General features: G+C 39.9%; 1 protein-coding gene across 3 annotated transcripts in view; it reads left to right on the forward strand.

The window, feature by feature from the left end:
* Nucleotides 1-22,701, forward strand: part of LGR5 (leucine rich repeat containing G protein-coupled receptor 5) — a 143,334-nt gene that overhangs the window by 99,674 nt on the left and 20,959 nt on the right. Inside the window, exons 5-8 of one of the 3 annotated variants that reach the window (XM_023226542.3) lie at nt 11,351-11,566; nt 14,894-14,965; nt 17,869-17,937; nt 20,034-20,105. In XM_023226542.3, coding sequence (XP_023082310.1) covers nt 11,351-11,566; nt 14,894-14,965; nt 17,869-17,937; nt 20,034-20,105 — 429 coding nt within the window. The remainder of the gene's footprint in view (nt 1-11,350; nt 11,567-14,893; nt 14,966-17,868; nt 17,938-20,033; nt 20,106-22,701) is intronic. The other 2 variants (XM_023226543.3, XM_023226544.3) reach the window with 2 other exon arrangements.

Here is a 22,701-nt window from a genome sequence, read left to right on the forward strand (position 1 = left end):
CTCTTGGCTACAGAGATGACAGCCATATAAATGAGGCACAGTCTTTCTGCCTTTTCAGGATAAACAGGGTCTGTGATCAGTTGTGAGAAGAGGAAAGCACATAAGGAAAGCAGCAGAGAATGGGAATATTGCAAAGACAAAAATCAGAATGTGGAATTGAATACACATCCATAGTTATCAAAGCAGCAGCCTCCCATATTTATTAAACAGTTTTACTTGCATCATCACATTTTGTCCTCACAGAAACCTCATGAAGTAGGTGCTGAGATTATTCCTTCCTTAGTACTGAGGAAGCAAAGAGAGCAGAGAGGTCAGCTGATCTTCCCAAGGTCACATGGTTTGTAATAGAGTCAGGCTAGAGGTGAGTCTCGGATAAGAACCCTGTTTTGCTACCAGATTCCAGAATCTGCCCATTTCACCACCACATTATCTTACCTCTCTCAGAGAATCCTCTGCAGAAAATGGGCACCGATGAGAAGAAGCAAAGGCTTGACAAAAACACATATTACCTGTAGACATATAACTGTGAATGTTTATAAAAAGAAAGGGAAGTTGGAATGTTGCAAAACGGAAAGAAAAAAATAAAAGAAGGGAAGGCAACAGTATCAAAGCGTGAGCCAGTCAGCCTTTTCGACTGTTTCTCTGTGCATTTAGTTGTCTGATCCCTCACTACCTGGGAGGTAGAAACTGTCTCCACTTTTCTGATGAGGAAACCGTAGGTGAGAAAGTGAAGGGCATCCTGCCACTAACGCAAAGGTAAGGTCTGATTAGACAAAGACAAGAAAGAATAGCATTCCAGACAGAAGGAACTATGTGTGCAACTCCTTACAGTGGTGGGGGAAACCTGGTACATCAAGAAACAGAAGGTCAGTGCAGCTGAGGCAGGAGTGAGGTGGAGAGACTTGCAAGAAGAGCACATCTAGTGAGGCAGATGGAGGCCAGACCCCTTGAAAGATATTTGGGACATGTCAAGGATCTCAGTCTTTATTGTAAAAGCAATGGGAATCCTTCGGAGGGTTTTAAGGCTGGCAGGTGGGGGTACTCAGACTTGTGTCACTGCAATAGTCTGGGAGAGAAAGGAGAACTTCATCAGGGTGGGGACAGTGGAGATGAAGAAAGGGAGATGGATTCAAGAAATATCTAGGAGATGAAATTACCAGTGTTTGATAATGAATTGGCTATGAAGAATGAAGCAGAAAGAGGTGTGGAGAATAACTTCTAAGTTTCTGGTTTATACAGCCATGTGCTTACTGAAGCCCGTCACTGGACAAGACACACTGGGAGACGGCTTTACGTATTTGGGGAGTATGTGGTTCTGGGATAATGAGTTTGGTCTTGAGCGCTTGTGTTTAAGGAGGAACAACTAAGTAGAGATGCCACATAGTTTGGAATCCAGATCTGGACTGAAAGAAAAAAAAAGTACAATCTAGTTTAGGCCCCCCAACCATGCATTTCTCTTCACCTAACACTTTATTATAATGATTGATTTGTCTGACCACCCTTTAGAAAACATGCTCCATAATGGTTGGGACCATGCCTCCCTGGTTTACTGCTAGATCTTCAGCACCAGGTAGAGTACCTATGACAAAGAAAGCACTAGAATGTACTTATCGAACTGAACTGAAACCTCAAACTCAGTGTTGATCTAGATGGCTACTCAGACGAGATTGGGCACGTTCAGGGTGATATGACCAGAGGCTAGACAGCCACTCAAGATGAGTTCATCTCCCCTAGTTTAACTGTAACCTGCATTCATTCATCTCCCTGGGTCCAAACTCTTACTTCTGTACCCTGGCTTTCCCACATACCTTTCTTGGGCTGGGAGTTGGACCCAGTGGTTCCTGCAGAGATTTTAGAGTTGATCTATCTGCCAGAATTAGTTTTCCCATTGTCTCAGCTGAGGATTCCCCATTCCAAGAGTAAGACACAGGAAAGAACCATGATATTAAGTCTTAGAAGGTTAATGAGATTCAGATAGGCAGTGGGTAGGGGATGCTCATAAACACAAGGCCCAGAAGTACTGTGGGAAAGAGCCAGAAAAGAGATTTGACTGGGACAGAGAAATGAGATAAAAGTTTGGCCAGATAAGGTAAGACGAGAGCTTTGAATATCAGAACAGAAAGTTAGGGTTTAAAAGGAATGATAATGTGGAAGAACTGCAGATTTCTAACAGGGGGATTATTTAGAGTGTAACTTTAGGGAGATTAATCTGGCAGCAGCCTACAGGATTAATTGAAGAGATAAGAGATCAAAGGCAAAAGGACCAGCTCAGAGGCTGTTGCAGTAATGCAGGTGTGAAGAGATAAGAGAATTAACTAGACAGTGGAAATGGAAAGTCTCGGAGATGAAGATAAATGGAAAGAACTTGGTGAATGATTGTTTGGAAGGCAATGAAAGATTCAAAAATGACCCCTAGATTTTAAACCCTGGTGATACCTGGAAGACTAATGGTGCCCCTGATAGAAAAAGGGTCTTCGTTTTCTATGAAGAAGAATAAAACTGAAGAAGTTATTGCTCACATTACATTGACTGTAAGTCATCTCCTTGCTACAGTATTCACAGCAGTGGTGATCTCTGAGCTCACCAAGCAACTTTTAATGTCATTTGACTTTAAAATATATTCCTTCTTGGAGTCTTACACTTCTCAAAGATGCAAGAGAGACAGAGGTTTGGTTCCTTCAGACACTTCGTCTGGCTCCTAGTCAAGACAGCTGATTAGTCTCTAAATTACTGCATTTCAATGAACCTGTAGACTTTTATCTCTCCCCAAGCTGGAGAGGGGGAAATTCTTTGTTTTGTTTTGTTTTGTTTTTTTGTTAACCATTTCAGAAGTAAGTCTAAAGCAATAATTTTTCTTCCTACTGGCCACCTTAAGTTTACCAGTACATAAGATGGTGATTAGAAAGACAAAAGCACAAATTTCCCATATAAGCAATCATGTTATTTAATATCTTCCTAGATAGGCTTAATATCTCCCTAGATATTAATTTGGAATCACACATTATGGTCTCCATAAATATTAAAAAACAACCACCACCACAACAAAAGTGACTCTGGTGTTATTGTGAAGAATTAATATAAGTCATTATGGATTCAAGATGTAAGAGTACATATAGATTAAATAATAGCCCAATAGTATTATAATTCTGTGACAAATTTAGCTCCAATGGTCCACTGATTCCAGGGCAATAAAATTTCAATGCAGTAAATTTTATTACAACAAAAAATGTATGTACTTTGTTAAACTGTAATATATGCAGATACAGAACTACACGATTTTCACTTTATTGAAAAAGTAAAATAATAATCAAGAATGCTTTCATTTCTTAAAATTTATAAATGAACTAAATTGCTGTGGTTTTTTGGCTATCATGACTTGTTCAAAGTGTTCTCACAAAATGTACAATGTACTCTTTAAGAGGGTTGGTCACTTCTTTAAAACTTATTTTTTAAAAATGCTCATCCAGGCCGGGAGCCATGACTCACACCTGTAAACCCAGCACTTTGGGAAGCCGAGGCAGGAGGATTGCTTAAGCCCAGGAGTTCAAGACCAGCCTAGGCAACATGGCAAGACTCCATCTCTACAAAAGTAAAAAAATAAAATAAAAATAAATATTTTTATAATGCTCATCCAGCCAGGCACAGTGGCTCACAGCTGTAGTCCTAGCACTTTCGGAGGCTGAGGCGGGAGGATCACTTGAGATCAGGAGTTTGAGAGCAACCGGGCCAACATGGTGAGATCCTGTCTCTACCAAAAAATACAAAAAATTAGCTGGGCATGGTGGTGCACACCTGTGGTCCCAGCTGCTCTGCTCGAGAGGCTGAGGTGGAAGAATCACTTGAACCCAGGAGGCAGAGGTTGCAGTGAGCTGAGATCCTGCCATGGTACTCCAGCATGAGTGACAGAGCGAGACCCTGTCTCAAAAAATAAATAAATGCTCATCCAAATATAAAATAGCAATATCAGTCATAAAAATGCATTGCTTCATAACTCTGTTTATTACAAGAATCCCTATAAACTGTATTATGCAGCTGCAACATTCTTCACACTTTTGGCTTTTTTTTTTCCTCCAAGTCATCCATGTTAATAATTGACATTATTACAGTCATCTCAGATATGGAATTAACCAAGATCAATGGCTTATCTTTTGACTAACACTTTACTTCTTGTAGTTAATGGCTCATCAAAGACATTCTTAAACAAATATATAAATTTGTGTGATACATTGACAAGGTGTCATATATGAGATATGTATAAAGGGCCATTTTCTGGAACAACAATAGCAATAATGATCTCATTTTCTAATCTTCACAATAACACCATTTATAAATGGAAAGTTTTATCAGGGAGTATGGGGTAGCTTGGCAAAATGTTTCTTGTGAAAGAGAAAATTTACATAATTAACCATTTTTACATAGAAATATTAGGAAGAAAACATTAAACATAAAGAAAATGAGCTTATTTTATTTGGTGGCGGGGGCAGGTGGGGTTGCCTGAACATAAAAGATTAATTGTTTGAGGCCTAGCACTTTGGGAGGCTGAGGTAGGCAGATCGCCAGAGGTCAGGAGTTCAAGACCAGCCTGGCAAACAAGGGGAAACCCCGTCTCTACTAAAAATACAAAAAAAATAGCTGGGTGTGGTGGCACGCACCTGCAATACCAGCTACTCAGGAGGCTGAGGCAGGAGAATTGCTTGAACCCAGAAGGTGGAGGTTGCAGTGAGCCAAGATTGGGCCACTGCACTCCAGCCTGGGCGACAGAGTGAGACTCGGTACCAAAAAAAAAATATATATATATATATATAAACAGTTTGCCTGTTACCTTCTAGCTCTTTGCCACGTAGAACACATTGATATGACAGAACCACATTCACAGTGAACTTGGAGTTATGTTTTATTTTTATTTTACCTAATACTGGGTAACATTCATCTCTGTTCTTGCATGGCCTCCATCCATCCAGTTGCCCAGGCCAGAATGCTGATTCACCATAGCTTCCTCACCTTCCTCTCTGGCCACATCTGGGGAGTCACCAAGTTCTACCAGGCCCACATATTTAACATCCCTCATAGTAGGCCCTTCCTCACCATTTCCACACTTCCTTCAGGCACTCATCTTTCTCACCCTGATGACTGCAACTGCCTTGTTCATGTACTTCTCACTAGGCCCTCCTACACACTGCTATTAGAGTGACCTTTCTACAGCACATGTATTATTAGGGCCTCCGGTCAGAAAGCCTACAACACCCTCATTTCAGAGAAACACTTTTATGCAAACCTTGAAGACTGCTGGGAGAGGATGAGTCATTTCTCACAGACAGGTAGCCCGGAAACCTGGGAGTGATGTCATCCAGACTCCACTTAACTTTGGATACTCAAAGTTATTGAGGCCTCTTGACCAGGTTCAGTGGTGGGGAGGCAACAACTGGGTTCATAAGAGACAGTCCCCTTGGCCAAGCAGCTTGAGCAGCAGAGCCTCGTCAGTAATTGTGGAGTCTTCAACCTTAAGCCCTCCCTCCAGAGAAGGAGTGATTTCAACACACACCCAAAAGTCATGCCATGACCCCTCCTCATCAGTTGTAGCCCTCTAAGTAACATTGCAAAGACTCATACTTAATAAAACTCTGTTCTTGCACCAGGTGTTGTAATATTTTTTCTCAGCCATTTTAGCCTTTTGGACACCAGCTATTCTATTGCTGGCCTAACACAGAAGATGTGCATCCTCTTTTCTCTGTGATGGAAACCTTACTATAATACTGATTAAAACATGCAGCGTCACGTACTGATTAAAGAATGTATGGTAAATAGAGAATCACCAGCCCATATGGCAAGAAAATGGCAATCTCCCATAGACAGATGTGAAATGATAAAGGGTTAAGAAACTTCAGGAAGAATAAAATAAACTTTTAGAGGGAAAAAAATGATACCACTTCCTAAATTTGAAGGTTTTCCTCAAATAATAAAGCCTGTCATTAAACAGTAGAATGCTTACTATTTACAAAACACATTCATATTTTCTCATTTAATTCCCCAAGCAATTCTGTGACAAGTGATTCTGCCTTATACATGTGAACACTGGCCCACAGAGAGAGATAGCAATATGCCCTCAAATCTTGGAATTAAATGACAGTGTCTTGACCTAAATCTGTGTCTCAAGTCTCCTAATTCGGTGCACTTTCCAGTTTACCACATGCCCGTTATGTAGGTGGTTGTAGATGGCATAAGATGTAGGGAAAATTTTTGTTTTACCTATAAATTATATGTACTATATACTATAAACTATATGTAACAGACCTCCCCCAAAAGGAGCATAAAATCACTATATTTCCCATATAGTGATCACTTTTCAGATGGCATTTCAAGATCATAATTAAGAGCTTTTATTTGAATGAAGACAAGTCCACTCATTATTGAAAGTGTTTTACTTTGCTGCGCATAACTGCAGACAGGTTTGGGGCTGCTTCTGTCACAATTTCAATGGATGCTTAAATGGCCAAGATGCCAAGATCGTTGCTAGAAACTTTCTCTGCAAATGTCACCACTTCTTTGACCTTCAGAATGCAGATATTGTCATCGATGATGAATCAGGAACAAAACTATTTGCCTTGTTGCATTGTGTGTGTGTGTGTGTGTGTGTGTACACGCGTAGCAATAATAGTAAAGGCTGAAAAAATAAGGGTGACTTCTATAAGTCTAAATGCAGGCACCTCTAAATTATTTCTATTATGAGGGTCGAAAGAAATAGCCTGCATTTCTCAGAACTGAAATTCAGTGACAATCCAGCACTCATTTTAGCCACTTTCGCTTAAACAAAATTTGAATTTACCTTTATTTTTCTGAATGGTTTCAATGGTCAAAAGACAAAAATACAAAGTGCTAACCAGCTTCATATAATAATATTTAAAATCATTAAGGTACTTCATATTTGCAAAGTCCTGTTGTATTATTTCCTTAATCATAAAGCAACCCTATAAGACAGAGAGGAGTTATCCCCGTTTTACGGATGTGAAAGCTGACGTCTGTTGATTTGGCCAAGCTCATACAGCTTCTAGAATTGGCTGGAACCTGGAACTTCCCATTCCAAATCTCTGCACTAATTTATGGATTCTAAGGTGCCTACACACACACACACACACACACACACACACACACCCTCTGTGACTTGCATAACATGGAAATAACAAAGAAATACTTAAAAGCAGAACTATATAATGTAGTTATTTTTGTTGCTACTGACAATAAGTCTATTATGGAACCATATTTTGTATGTATATGTCTTCTTGTACTGGATAGTGATGTTATCTTATACCCAATTGCTAAAATATAGCATTTTTCAAATATATGAATAGACAATGTTCAGCTGCCTGAAAAGACCAGATTGACATAATATGAACTCTTTGTTTACTTACTGAATGGACACAGCTTCTGCCCTGTCAGCTGCTTTGTCCACAGTCTTAACCTTGTTGTGAAAGAACCACCTGTATGAGTGACTGGATAATTAATTCTATACTCCTGTTTACCCTTGGGATCTTCTGTTAAGAGTAAATCAGATATAGAAGCAGAGTGTAGAATAGTGGTTGCCAGGGGCTGGGAGTGGGAGTGGTTGAGTGGGGAGATGTTGGAGAAAGGGTACAAAGCTTCAGTGAGACAGGATGAATAACTTCTGAAGATCCATTGTATGGCATGGTGACTACAGTTAATACTAATGTATTTTATACTTGAAAATTGCTAATAGGTTAGATCTTCAATGTTCTCACCATAAAAAGTTAAGTATGTGAGGTGATGGATATGTTAATTAGCTTGATTTAATCATTTTACAATATATACATATATCAAAACATCACATTGTACACCATAAATATATTCAATTTTTATTTGTCAATCATTCCTTAACAAAGCTGGAGGAGGAAATTAAATCAGATAATGCCTTTGAGTGTGAACAATATACGTGAATTAGATTTAGACCACTGAGGTCAGGTGAACTCTAAAACACTGCATTTGGAAGGAGTATCATTTATCGAGAGCTTCTTATATGAAGAAACTGTTTAGTAGAGACATGTGTTGATGCTTCACTCGGAACATCTGAAGGTCTATGCTGTTGAGCACTACATCTGGGAATATTAGTATTTAGAGTGTTTGATCTCTGAAGAATTCTCCTGTCTTACTCATTTCATTTCAGATAGCAAATTGGTATAAGATGATAGTGTGGAGGCCAGATTACATCCTTTTTTCTGGGGGGAAAAGAAACATGATGCATAAAAGATATCTGTCCAGAGAAACGGCTATATTAACATTGGGAACTGATACCTGGGTCACTTCAAGACAAAGCAGAAACTTTGGTAGCAACATAAAATACCGAAGAAGACAATCCTATGACTTCATGCTGAAAGAGCCTTTTCCATAAATGCATCCCAACGTTTGCAATGAACTTTAAGGTTTGTCATTTTCAAGACTTTTTAATTTTATTTTGTTTTCTGTTGCTCAGGCTGGAATACAGTGGCGAGATCTTGGCTCACTGCAACCTCTGCCTCCTGAGTTCAAGCAATTCTTGTGCTTCAGCCTCCCAAGAAGCTGGGATTACAGGCATGCACCACCACACCCGCCTAATTTTTGTATTTTTAGTAGAGATGGGGTTTCACCATGTTGGCTAGGCTGGTCTTGAACACCTGACCTCGGCCTCCCAAAGTTCTGGAATTACAGGCATGAACCACCATGCCCAGTCCAAGACTTTTAGAAACCACTCTTTTTTTTTTTTTTTTTTTTTTTTTAAGACAGAGTCTCACTCTGTTGGCCAGGCATGATCTCGGCTCACTGCAGCCTCTGCCTCCTGGATTCAAGTGATTCTCCTGCCTCAGCCTCCCAAGTAGCTGGGACTACAGGTGTGCGTTGCCACGCCCAGCTATTTTTTGTATTTTCGATGGAGATGGTTTCGCCATGTTGGCCAGGCTGGTCTGGAACTCCTGACCTCAGGTGATCTGCCCGCCTCAGCTTTTCAAAGTGCTGGGATTACAGGTGTGAGCCACTGGGCCCAGCCACCACTCGTACTTTCAATGCATAAATGACTGGCAATGATCAGTCAACATATCAGCATAAACGTAGAAGCTCAAATTATTAAGTCTCTATCCTTTAATCAGTGCAATAGTTAAGGAGAGCTTACATGTGTGCTTTACTTCTAGTCAAACAAAAGCAATCACCTCTTTATCTCCTGATGAAATTATACCTTATGTGAGCATAAGCCAAGCACATCGTTGCTAGAGAAAGGAAAGAGAGATGGTGTTGAGTTTTCTAAACATTTCTGGCTCCATTTGTTAACAAAACCTTAAGATGTTTGAAAGCTATGTTTCTGTTGCCTACAATGATAGTTGTTCTATGGAAATTTAATTGTAAATGGGCTATGACACCCAACTCTTAAAATTTGCTCCAAGTGACCTTATCTCAGCTATTATCAAAATTTGGCTCAGGGAGGGCCTTTGAGGCATTGCTTGTTCCTTCCCATTCAGTCCGTAGAAGTAGGAATCAGAAGATGATTGAAGTGGCATAGTGGCCAAAAGTAAGGAAACTGCTTTCCGTAGAAATGAGCTTCCTCCCAACAAAGAATTTCATTTCTAAAGTGTTTAATTTTGGTTTGCTGGAGATCATTTTGTGATCCTGGTGTGCTTCCTGCATCTGTTTAGTCTTAAATACTTCCGAAAACATTTTTCAGAATCCACTTGTGATTTTCTAATCCTACCTAATACATGGGCTACTAAAATACAACTCTTCTTTTTTTAATCCTATCTTTGAAAACGCAAATGTGTGGGTCTTAAAAACAGATTGGGAGAAAAAACAAGTGAGGGCTATTGGAAGCATAGTTTGAGTGATGGTGGTTCTAGTATTCATACATCTTACAGAAAATTGCAAATGATGTGAGTTTTGTCACTTCCATATGAAAAGTTAGGACCTTTACATTATAGCCACTGTTTATGTTGGATTGGGGCAAAATAAATGTATTGCACTCCCTCTGCTGGCTTTGAGGTGGCAACAGCTCATTAACCAGACTTATTTTTAGATGTATTTCCCCATTTTAAAACAGATGAAAATGGAGTGTAGGAAAAGGAAGCAAAACTGGGAAGTTGTTAATTTTATTATTCATTTAGAATGCCAGAAAAACAAACATCTTCTTCACACAAATGGTTAGGATAAGCAAGAAAGCCAGCAGTTTTCAGGCTTTTCAGTGCTGTCCTAAGAAAAAGGGAGGGGCCCCCTCTCTGTTTTCCCTGAGGCGTGTCTCTAGCAGTCTATGAAAACTTACTCAGTTCCAATGAGAACACACGCACACAGAGAGGGGAACATCACAAACTGGGGCCTGTCGGCAGGTGGGGGGCAACGGGAGGGAGAGCATTAGGACAAATACCTAATGCATGCGGGGCTTAAAACCTAGATGATGTGTTGATAGGTACAGCAAACCACCATGGCACATGTATACCTATGTAACAAACCTGCACGTTCTGCACATGTATCCCAGAACTTAAAGTAAAATTAAAAATTAAAAATTAAAAAAAAAATTACTCAGCAGGGTGCGGTGGCTCACACCTGTAATCCCAGCACTTTGGGAGGCCAAGGTGGGTGGATCGCATGAGGTCAGGAGTTCGAGACCAGCCTGGTCATCATGGTGAAACCCTGTCTCTACGAAAAATGCAAAAATTAGCTGGGCATGGTGGCAGGCGCCTGTAGTCCCAGCTACTCGAAAGGCTAAGGCAGGAGAATCGCTTGAACCCGGGAGGTGGAGGTTGCAGTGAGCCAAGATCGCACCATTGTACTCCAGGCTGGGCAATAAGAGCGAGAGACTTCATCTCAAAAAAAAAAAAAAAAAAAAGAAAGAAAGAAAAATACTCAGTTCCTTCAAATACTGAAATGAAATAATCTTTTCTCAGAGCTTACTGAACAACCTATTAGACTAGTATGTTTAGTGTGTTCAAAACAGGGAAAGCAAAGACATTCTTTTGGCTTAGGGTGGGAGGAAGAAAAGGGTATCTCTATGCTAGTGTCAGAAAGATACTAAAAGATCAACACACTGAAACTCCATACCGCAAGGGGGGCCACTTCCATCCATGAAAGAACATTACCTACAAGCCTGGAAGAGAATCATAGCACCATGGAATTTTAGAGCCAGAGGACCTAAGAAGCAACAGTCTACACATGAATGAGAAGGAGAGCTCATCTGGAGAAGAAAATGCTCCAGATGTCAGGGCTCCTGGGGACCCTAGGCCCTGTTCCACTCTTGTTCATCATGCATGGGGAGGGTTTTCCTGCAAAGTTGACCTTCTGCTTGGGCTTTGCTCTCTTTTCCATTCTTGCTTTCTTTCTTCCACAGGCGTCTGGATGCTAACCACATCAGCTATGTGCCCCCAAGCTGTTTCAGTGGCCTGCATTCCCTGAGGCACCTGTGGCTGGATGACAACGCTTTAACAGAAATCCCCATCCAGGCTTTTAGAAGTTTATCAGCATTGCAAGCCATGACCTTGGCCCTGAACAAAATACACCACATACCAGACTATGCCTTTGGAAACCTCTCCAGCTTGGTAGTTCTGTAAGTTTTATTGATTTTGCTGTCTCTTTTAACAGTTTCTAATGTCACTGGAAGACCTTGGCCTTAAAATGCTGGCTCTTCAAAGCTTAAATGGGAACATTTTAAGGGAGGAAAACCTCCTGAGCCCCTCCCCAAAATGACTTATAAATGCTCCAATTGTGCAAATGACTTAAACAATACTTACCAAGCACCTGTTAGGTGCCAAGCGCAGCAGGGCATACAAAGATAATGAAATATGACCTCTGCCTTAGAGGAGCCCATTACATATTGCACAAGGGGTCACCTCACTGTACAGTTAGTACAGTAACCTAAGTTAATAAAAATTCCTTATTTTTGAAAATGATTGATAATTCAGTTCAAATGGAAAGATGCTCTTCTTATTCTCTAATAAGAACTTTCTGAACCCTTACCAAGAAAGAGAAATGAGAACAAATGATGTAACTGCTCAATGAGTTCCTTTTGCCCACTGCCCAAATAGAGCCGATTTATTTAGACAAGAGAATTGCAATAAAGAGTAACACACAAGGCCGGCATGGCGGCTCACGCCTGTAATCCCAGCACTTTGCGAGGCCAAGGTGGGTGGATCACTTGAGGTCAGGAGCTCAAGGCCAGCCTGGCCAACATGGTGAAACCCCACCTCTACTAAAAATACAAAAATTAGCTGGGCATGGTGGCACACACTTGTAATCCCAGCTATTAGGGAGGCTGAGGCAGAAGGATCACTTGAACCCAGGAGGCCGAGGTTGCAGTGAGCCAAGATTGTGCCACTGCACTCCAGCCTGGGGAAAAGAGTGAGACTCTGTAAAAAAAAAAATAGTTTAACACACATACAGCCAGCTCAATGGAAGACTAGAGTTTTATTATTACTCAAATCAGCCTCCCTGAAAATTCAGAGGCAAGAGTTTTTTTAAAGATAGTTTGGCTAGCAGGGAGCTGGGGAATGGGGAATGCTGATTTGTTGGGTCAGGGATGAAATCGTAGGGGGTTGAATTGTCCTCTTGCTCTGAGTCAGTCCTGGGTGAGGGCCTTAAGACCAGATGGGCCAGTTTACCCATCTGGGTGCTTCCATCTGATCTATCAGAATGCACAGTCTGAAAAATATCTTGAACACCAATCTTAAGTTTTATAATAGTGATGTTATCCATAGGAGTAACTCACAGGTTAGGAGTCTTGTGGCCTCTGGCTACATGACTCCTAAACCATAATTTCTAATCTGTGGCTAATTTGTTACTTTTACAAAGGCAGTCTGGTCCCCAGGCAAGGAGAGAGTTTGTTTTAGAAACAGGCTGTTATCATTTTGTTTCAAAGTTAAACTATAAACTAAATTCCTCCCAAAGTTAGTTCAGCCTACGCCCAGGAATAGACAAGGGCAGCTTGGAGGTTAAAGGCAAGATGGAGTCGGTTAGGTTAAATCTCTTTCATTGTCATATTTTTCTCACTGTTGTATTTTTGCAAAGGTGGTTTAATTGACAGCATATTGTGCATTTGCACAGCTTTTCTCCCCATATGTCTAGATTTCATTATTTTAGTGAATCAAAAAATGATTCTCAAAGAAGTAATAGTTTGAAAAATAGTCAGTCTTCTTTAAAAATGTAGCAATATGACCCGCACATGTATAATACAATGACCAATCATCGAGGAAAGCTTTGTCTCACTATTTCTCTCTTTGCTTCATGCCCACCCACTGACCCACCGCTTCCTTCAATCATTCCACTTGATGACATGTCCATCCCTTGCACTGTAGTATATACTCCTTTGAGGGCTGGACAATATCTTATTTATCTTTTTAGGTTCCCCTCAATCACCTTCCTCATATGCTGTGTGTAGAAGATCCTTAATGAATGTTACATAAATCTCACCAAAAATGAAAATTTATTTATTAGAACAAAAATCTTAGCATAGAAGGAAAATGATTTTTTTGTGATATTAGAAATTTCTACACTGAATTTCACATTTAACGATGATGCTACTGACCCACCAGAAGCTGGGTATATGCTTTAATTTATTTTCCTCCACTAGAGGAAATGGATTTATACAGATCCAGCTACACTTTTAAACCTTGTCCTCCTTAAGCCCATTTTCTAAAATCCTTTTGAGAGTTGGTCCAGTTTTCAGTTGTGCACAGCTGTTCTCACTGGCTCTGACCTAACTGACTTACCAATTGAGCCAATGATGATAATTATATACACTAATACTGTGTCAAGATAACTAATCTCCTTGAGCAGCAGAAAAATCTAATCACCATTGCCTGTGACTGAAATCGTTGTTTCCTGTTAACCTGTGCCCCTGCCCTAGGAAGGTAGCCATTATATGCCTTCAGCTTTACTGGAAAATGTGCTTGCTACATCTATCCTCCAGGTGTCAATGATGGTCAGTATCACTGCTTAATATCCTATATCCCAAAGCCATGCTGAACAAACTATGCTTACAAATATGCCTTGAGAATGTAAAGTAGTTCAACCATTGTGGAAGACAGTGTGGCAACTCCTCAAAGACCTAAAGACAGAAATACCATTTGATCCAGCAATACCATTACTGGGTATATACCCAAGGGAATAGAAATCATTCTCTTACAAAGACACATGCATGTGTATGTTCACTGCAGCACTGTTCACAATAGCAAAGACATGGAATCAACCTAAATGCCCATCAATGATAGACTGGATAAAGAAAATGTGGTACATATACACCATGGAATACTGTGCAGCCATAAAAGAACAAGATCATGTCCTTTGTAGGAACGTGGATGGAGGCCGTCATCCTTAGCACATTAATGCAGGAACAGAAAACCAAATACTGAATGTTCTCACTTAGAAGTGGGGGTTAAATGATGGGAGCACACATGGACACACAGAGGGGAACAACACACACTGGGACCTATCAGAGGGTGGAAGGTGGGAGGAGGAAGAAGATCAGGAAAATAACTAGTGGGTACTAGGCTTAATACCTGGGTGATGAAATAATCTTTACAATAGACCCCCATGACACAAGTTTACCTGCGTAACAAACCTGCACATGCACCCCTGAACTTAAAATTTTTTTAAAAGCCTTGAAACCCAAACTTACTTATACCAATTGTGTTGCTCATATTATTATACACACCCTGATGTCCCGAAGCTAAAAGATAAAAAACTGTGACTGTTTTTTAAATTCTGTGGTATAGAATCATCTGTGGTATGAGTGAATGCAGCATATAGCCATTTTTTAAGTTAGCTTCTTATAAGTAGTGCATTCTTCAGTGTACGTTTCTTTGGATTTAAGCTATCAAAATGGTAAGTGTGCTCTGTGCAGTGTATCTTCCTAACTATCTATAATGTTCTACTGCAGACATCTCCATAACAATAGAATCCACTCCCTGGGAAAGAAATGCTTTGATGGGCTCCACAGCCTGGAGACTTTGTGAGTTGACCTTTTATTTGTTTCCCTTTTTTCAGTATTTTCATGAATATTCTGAAAGAATCAAAATAGCCTTAAAGCCAGACTTTGTTTGGTTTGGTTAATTGCCTAAGCTTTCAACAGATATTTACAGTGGCGTTATCTTACACACACAACCCTCACAGGGCTGAACAATAAAACTGGGATTTTATTTTAATCTAATGAGAGTGATAAATTAGTTAGAATCATTATAGATTAAATGAGATGTTCTCTACTGCGCAGTGACTATTTGCTTAGAAACGTGTAGTCTCTGTCAAGCATCACTCAGGCTCACTGTTCATGAGTCTGGTACTCCCTGCTGAATGAGAGGATGCAGGCCAGGCCAATGCCTGCGTCTTCAATCTCAGATGAACAGGCATCTCATTAGGAAACAGTGACAGCTCATGCTAAAGCAATTCAAAAGATGAAAAAGGGACTGGGCATGGTGGCTGGTGCCTGTAATCCTAACACTTGGGAGGCCAATGCGGGAGGATCGCTTGAGCCCAGGAATTTGAGGCTGCAGTGAGCTGTGATCATGCCACTGCACTCCAACCTGGTTGACAGAGCAAGACCTTGTCTCAAAAAAGGAAAAAAGGTGAAAAGTAATAATAGCTACTATTTATTGAGTATATCTATAATCAAATATTGCACTGAGCTTATGGCATACATTGTTTTAATTACTTCTTACAGTATCCCATTTTAGGCTGTAGTGAGGTAAAGTTATTACATATCTAGTCAGTAGCAGAACTGAGATTTGCTTCCTCCTCTAGTCTGATTCTGAAATCCATGTTTACTACTATATACTACTTCCAAAGAATAAGTCAAAAGTTCAGTTCTTAATTGGTACCTATAGTAAAAATAGAGTCCAGTCAGCTGACCATATCCTAGACACTCTTACAGAGCCAAGGTAGAGGTTCCTGTGGGCCACAGCAGGGACCCAGGCTTTTCCCGGGGGAGGAGCTGCTCTTCATTGCCCTGTTGAGAAAGGTGTGATGAGAGTGAGGTGACAGGCAGGGAGGGTCCTGAGTGTGCTGGGAGAGGAGGGTGGTTGCAGCCATGTCACCATCCCTACCCTCACATTTTTAATACTCAAATGCAATAAACCACACAGGTCACTGAATCTGCAATGCTGGCTCTGACCAGAACTGCAAAATGAAAAGACCAAAGACCACTTCTCTGCCCTTGGGGCCCACCATTCATCTGCATACAGAGCTTAGCAATTTGTTCAAGATCAGTTTAGCTTCTAACCAGATCTGGGTTACTAATTTCCTGAGGGACCCTGTGTTGATGGTATTCTCCTTCTAGCCTATGAGCTTTGATGGTATTCTCCTTCTAGCCTATGAGCGTTAACAGCTCTTTCCAGGGTTAAGTCACCCTATATTTCCTCTTAGGTGGCAAAGATGAACTCGTCCAGGCAGGACCTTTATGTCAACTTAATGGCATAGACAAACAGTTCCCATCAGCTGCTAGGAAAACTTAGAACTCTTATCTACACAGGGCTGGGCTCAGAAATCTCAGCAATGGAAATCACCTTCCAGCCCTTTTGAACAATAACAGGAATGAAAAACAAGATGGGCTTTGATGGGTATTTCCATAAATAGCTGCCCCCACCCCCACCCCCCCCTCAATGTTTGGGGTAAGGACCCAGGATTGCATGTAAATAACATAGAGCAAAACATGTCAGGGAAAAGTTCATGTGAGTCTTCTTGTCTCCCCTTCCCCTACCATGCCCAGGGCTACAGAGGATAAGCAATTTGGTTATTCCCAGCCTCTTCCTTTCCCTCACTAGAAATCCAAGTAATTTATAAGGGCCCAATCCTTGTTTAATCAAAACAGAGCATCTGGAGAGATTTACAAACAGGAAGAAAATTTATGTCTACAAAAGACACGCGTTTCCTGCCTGCAGTATAGCTTAAGGATGGTTTGTGCCAGACAAGTAGGAACCTTGTCATGTTTAACTCAGTCAGATTATCTCTCTCTTAAAATTAAATAGCAGTTCTCCACAGAGGAGAATCTAACCACATGTGATTGCCTGACCAAAAGGTTTTTCTGCGTCATCTGGGAAATCTGCCATTCCCAGAGACCAGGAGGCAATTACTTTTTCATACAAAGATCTAGATATAAGGTAGAGTAAGTCTGTAAAGCACTTGTGAGTAATGAAATTGAAAAGCCAATTGTGCTATAACAGATACAGAAACTAATGATTTGAGATAATTTGACCACTTTATCTCTGGTCATGAGGGATAACATAGAACTTTGCTGCACAGATCAAGGAAAACATCCTATTTCTGAATCATTTATGACTCTGAAGAAATTCTAGACAAAATGTCCTTTCTGAGAGTACCCTGTCTCACATAAACTTCTCCAGAAGTAAGATTCATCCTGGACTTCAGGCTGGGAGGGATATGGGAACCCTGTGAAAGTCAAAGACAAAGCAGCCCTGCAAGATGTCATGTCACAAGGGAGTGAAGGACGGAACAAGAAAAGTGATGTGATCCAGGAGCCCTGAGGAGTGCAAATTCACACTGGCCAATTAGTGAGCCGGGTTCAGTTGAAGAGCTCCATCAGGCAGCCATCAACACCTGGTCAAAGAGGCATCTTTCCTACTTAGAAGCTAATACTCCGCACACTCTCTTTCTTTTTGAGACGCCCCAGTGCCATTGAGCCTTGACTCTCAAATTTCTTATGATTAGTCAAATGACCATTTTAATGCAGATACTTACAGAATGTTGGTAATCAACAAGCCAAGAAAATCTCTTTCCATCAAGAAAAGCAATGAGAACTTTCATTAGTCATATGGGTTCATTGGAATAGCATGTTAACTTTCCTTGTAGAGTATATATGAAGTTTTAAATAAAAAACTGAAAATACTATTTACTCGTTTTCAGAGATTTAAATTACAATAATCTTGATGAATTCCCCACTGCAATTAGAACACTCTCCAACCTTAAAGAACTGTAAGTATTTAGGACAATTTTAATGGGAGAACTTTATCCTTTTGTGAATGTATTTAAAAATACATGTGATTGTTTTACATAATATGACTTGCTAGAAAATTTTAACTTTATATAAATAATGATAAAGTATTCTTGAAATATATTTTAATTGATTCTATCTCTAGCAAATACCAGATAATATTTTTTATTTATGCTGGGTTTCTCTAACATATATATAAAAGAAATACATATATTTCTGTAAGTCATATTCTTTTCTCTTTTTCTAAGCCATACATACTCTCCCAACATTTATATACTTTATATATTTGTAGATTTTGTAAATGGAATTTAGTTGCTGAGCATTTCTGAGAACTTGAACATTTCTGGGTTGCATAAGTCTAGAAATAGATTAATCAAACTGTCTGTGCCTAGTAAAGTATGAGATGCATTCACATACATTGCAGCTGACCCTTGAACAACTCGGGGTTAGGGACACCAACCCTTGCACAGTAGAAAACCCACGTAAAACTTTTGACTCCTTAAAAACTTGACTACTAATAGCCTAATGTTGGCCAGACACCTTACCAATAACATAAACAGTCCATTAACACATATTTTGTATATGTATTCTGTACTATATTCTTATAAAAGTAAGCTAGAGAAAAGAAAATGTTATTTAAAAAATCCTAAGGAAGAGAAAATATATTTATTATTTATTACGTGGAAGTGTATCATCATGAAGGTCTTCATCCCTGTCATCTTCACATTGAGGAGGCTGAGGAGGAAGAGAAGGTGTTTGTCTTGTTATCTCAGGGGTGGCAGAGGCAGAAGAAAACCCACGTATAAGTGGAGCCACGCAGTCAGTGGTCATGCCTGTAATCCCAGCACTTTGGGAGGCCAAGGCAGGCAGGTTACTTGAGGACAGGTGTTCGAGACCAGCCTGGCCAACATGGTGAAACCCAGTCTCTACTAAAAATACAAAAATTTGCCGGGCCTGGTGGCACATGCCTGTAATCCCAGCTTCTTGGGAGGCTGAGGCACGAGAATTGCTCTGAACCAGAGGGACGGGGATTGTAGTGAGCCAGGATTGCACCACTGCACTCCAGCCTGGGAGACAGAGCAAGATTCTGTCTCAACAACAACAACAAAAAGTGGATCCATGCAGTTTAAACCCATTTTGTGCAAGGGTCAACTGTATTTCATTTGTAAATGTTTAATGAATCTTATTTAATTCTAAAGCCCCATAATTTTACTAAAGAAAAGCTGACTTTCAGCCATTGGGTTGCATATACTGCCTTTCAGATGATAAAATTTAATTAGCTTTTTTGTATCTAAAAAGATAAATAACCTATGTGAGTAATGTCCTAACACTTGGAAAGGAAAATAAACATAGAACCTCATTTCCCTAGCAGTGAGAAATAAGACATACAGCTAAAGGAGACACAGAGGAGTTTGTTTATAAGAAAAACCCTTAGGGTGTTCTGACTCAGGAAACCCCATGTGTGGCTTAGCTGGGCTTCGTAGCATAGGGTCACCTCATACAGCCACAGGCCCAAATAAGCTCCAAAGATCATTGAATCTGCTTCTCTGCCATTCAGACAACATCAACAACAACAGATGACAATCAGCTTATAACTACAGACTCACTGAGCCAGGGCACCTTTCTTCAAGTCAGAAAATTTTGTCCTCATAAGGAGACTACTTAAATCTTTACTTCACTGCAGCTTAAGTCAATTTTCTCTTCTAGCTTCAAATGGGGTCAGTAGGAGTGATCATAATCTTTCCAAAAATGGTTTCCACTCTCTCTGGCTTTTATACAATGATGCTCTATTGGATATTAACAGATTTTCTTCTTGTAACATTAGATTGTGAGTTTTCATGAAGTGCAGTTATTATTTTCAGATTCTTTATTTCTCTTTTAAGATGACAGCACATGACTTTTTTTTATCTCCTAGAGAGTAAATAACGGCACCTAAGTTTCAAGATGCATAGAGGAATTTAACATTGCCCTCTGGTTACTAAAGCTTCTGATTATTGCCACTGTGGTCAGGGTGGGGGATTCTAGTAAATAATTTTACTCCACACATGATTTTTTATAATGTTTTTTCTCTTTCTAGAGGATTTCATAGCAACAATATCAGGTCAATACCTGAGAAAGCATTTGTAGGCAACCCTTCTCTTATTACAATGTAAGTGACTATAATGCTTTTTGGTTTCTCCATCCTGAAATATAGCATATATTATACTTTTAAATACAATGAATATTCTATATTTGCTTGAGTTTCATCTCAGTCAATCTAAGAGCTCATACAGAAAAGTATATATGCATGCATTTTGCCAGGTTCTAGCTGAACACTGAAATAATATAAAAGATTTTTTTAAAGATCACATTATGATTTGTATCTACAGATGTGCTAGGTATCTTTAAAAAAATCTTGTATAATGCTTTTTATTACCTCTATTTTCCAAAGAATAAAATTGATTTTTAGAGCATTAATGTCAAGTCTGCATAGTCATTCTGAACTTAAACCCGAGTATACTAGAAATATAAATTATTATATACAAATAGATGTCTTTTACAGCAATAGACTCCAGCCTAAATTGATGGTAGGGGGTTTATACTGTTTTGTGCTAAGCCTCTATCTTCATTCATTATTATGCCCAAACATCACATTTATACAAACTGGAATGTAAATCTAGAAAGATAAATAATGTTTTAGAAAGGTGTATATGAGGATTTATATGCCATAAAAGAATAAAATAGGCCAGGTACTGTGACTCATGCCTGTAATTCTAACACTTTGGGAGGCCAGTGCAGGAGGATCACTTGAGCCCAAGAGTTGGAGGTTACAGTGAGCTATGATCATGCCTCTGAAGTCCACCATGGGCAACAGAGCCCTGTCTCAAACAAAATAATAAAATAGAGTTACAACTACAAAGTATAACTAATGTTATGTCTCACATTTAATACAGAAGAATGATGATATATAGTTATAAGTATGAGGCTGGCTCTTAGACAAAAGGCTCCTCTCCAAGGCAGGTTTGGGACACCATCAAACCTGAGGTTGTGAATGAGAAGCCTGAATATAGAGGAGGAGAGTAAGGACAACTGTTAAACGTGACTTTAGGGGCACTTCTCGGCAGATGTTGGTCCTGTGCCAACTGGATTGACGGGCTTTCTGGAACCATGTGTTATTTGTCACAAATGAGCAGGAGTCCCAATTAGCCCTGACAACTGGAAGAAAAAACTATTCATTGTTTCTGAAATGTTCTGGCAATATTTTGCCAAACTAAGAGTTTTAAAGTATATTGACAGTAAACATTAGCCCTCATTAGAGAGTATTTGCATATTAAGAGGTTGACAAATTACGTTGCCTTTGCTCCTCCTTCTGCAGCCACAGTACTGGTTTTTCATCACTCTTTTGATATGCTAATACTCCCTGAGGAACTAGCAGCGCACCCCCCGGCCCCCCACCATAAGTATCAGAGCTCCTGTCCACTATTTGACAGTAGTGGCCACTTTCTCCCTGAAACTCTCCTCTCCTTGCTCCTGCATCTGTTTCCATCTCTTCAAAGCCCGCATTTCTGTGAATGTTTTCCAGGTCCAGTTGGAAAAGTCCAGGAGTACTTTTCCAGTACTCCTCATTTCCACCTCTGTAGTCCCCATCCTATCCATACCTCCTGACCTCCACTGCACCAGCCTCTCTGCCAGCCATGACATCTAGATTTTCACCAGTCTGCATGAGGCTGGCCTCCCTCCCTTCACTGTTGGCAGGGTCATCTTCCTTGAAGCACAGCAACCATCTTGTTGCTCCTGCTGTGAAACATGTGTTCAAGATGCCTATTTACACTAATTCAAACTCCTCACCCTAATATTCACAGCCTAAGGCTACACATTGCCTAAGCCAACCTTCTCAACCAGTTCCCCAAAGCTCTCCTCAATCACCCTAAGTCATAAACCAGACTGACTAAGTTACATTCATGGAACAAAGCTCTTTTCTTATTTCCTTTGCTCCTACAATTCCATTCCCTCACTATGCTTCTTGAAATTCTGTCTTTCAGGGCCCATTTCAAATGCCATTTCTTGAAGTTTTTTATAATCTCTCCCGAACATACGAGAGTTCCCTCCTGAGAACCCTAAAACTCCTTATATGTGTTTATGATACTTCTGCCTTATGCACACAAACATGTATATTCATACCTGCCCAGTGTGTGTGTGTATATATATACATATATATATAGTGTGTGTGTGCATATATGTACATGTATGTGAACACAATTTTATGCATACAAGTACATGGTATAGCTAAGAGCTAATAAGATAGTAAGAAGAAAGCTCCATTTTTTCATCATAAGGCCCATATTCCAGCTCTAGCTCTTTCTCTTACTGATTAATCCCAAGAGAAAAGAAGAGCTCAGTGGGTAGGAGGACAGAAGAGGATTTAGGTTTGTTGGGTAACAACTGTATCCCAGGTTCTGTTTCAAATGTTACACATGCATTAGCTCTTTTAATTTTTATGCAAACCCTACCACTAAGCATTATTATCTCAGCTTAACAAATTAGAAAATTGAGGCTCTGGGAGGTAATGAGCTTGCCAAAGTATCTGAGCCTCAATTTTCTCCTCCAAAAGTGAAGAAAATAGTATCTACACCATGAATCTTATAAAGTTGTTACATGGATCGATTAAGCTTATATATATATATAGAGAGAGAGAGAGCACTCTTGCATATATATATATATACTTTCTATTTAACAAAGCCCTTGCATATATATGCAAGGGCTTT

The sequence above is a fragment of the Piliocolobus tephrosceles genome, chromosome 10 (genome assembly GCF_002776525.5).
Source record: "Piliocolobus tephrosceles isolate RC106 chromosome 10, ASM277652v3, whole genome shotgun sequence".
NCBI classification, from domain to species: Eukaryota; Metazoa; Chordata; class Mammalia; order Primates; family Cercopithecidae; genus Piliocolobus; species Piliocolobus tephrosceles.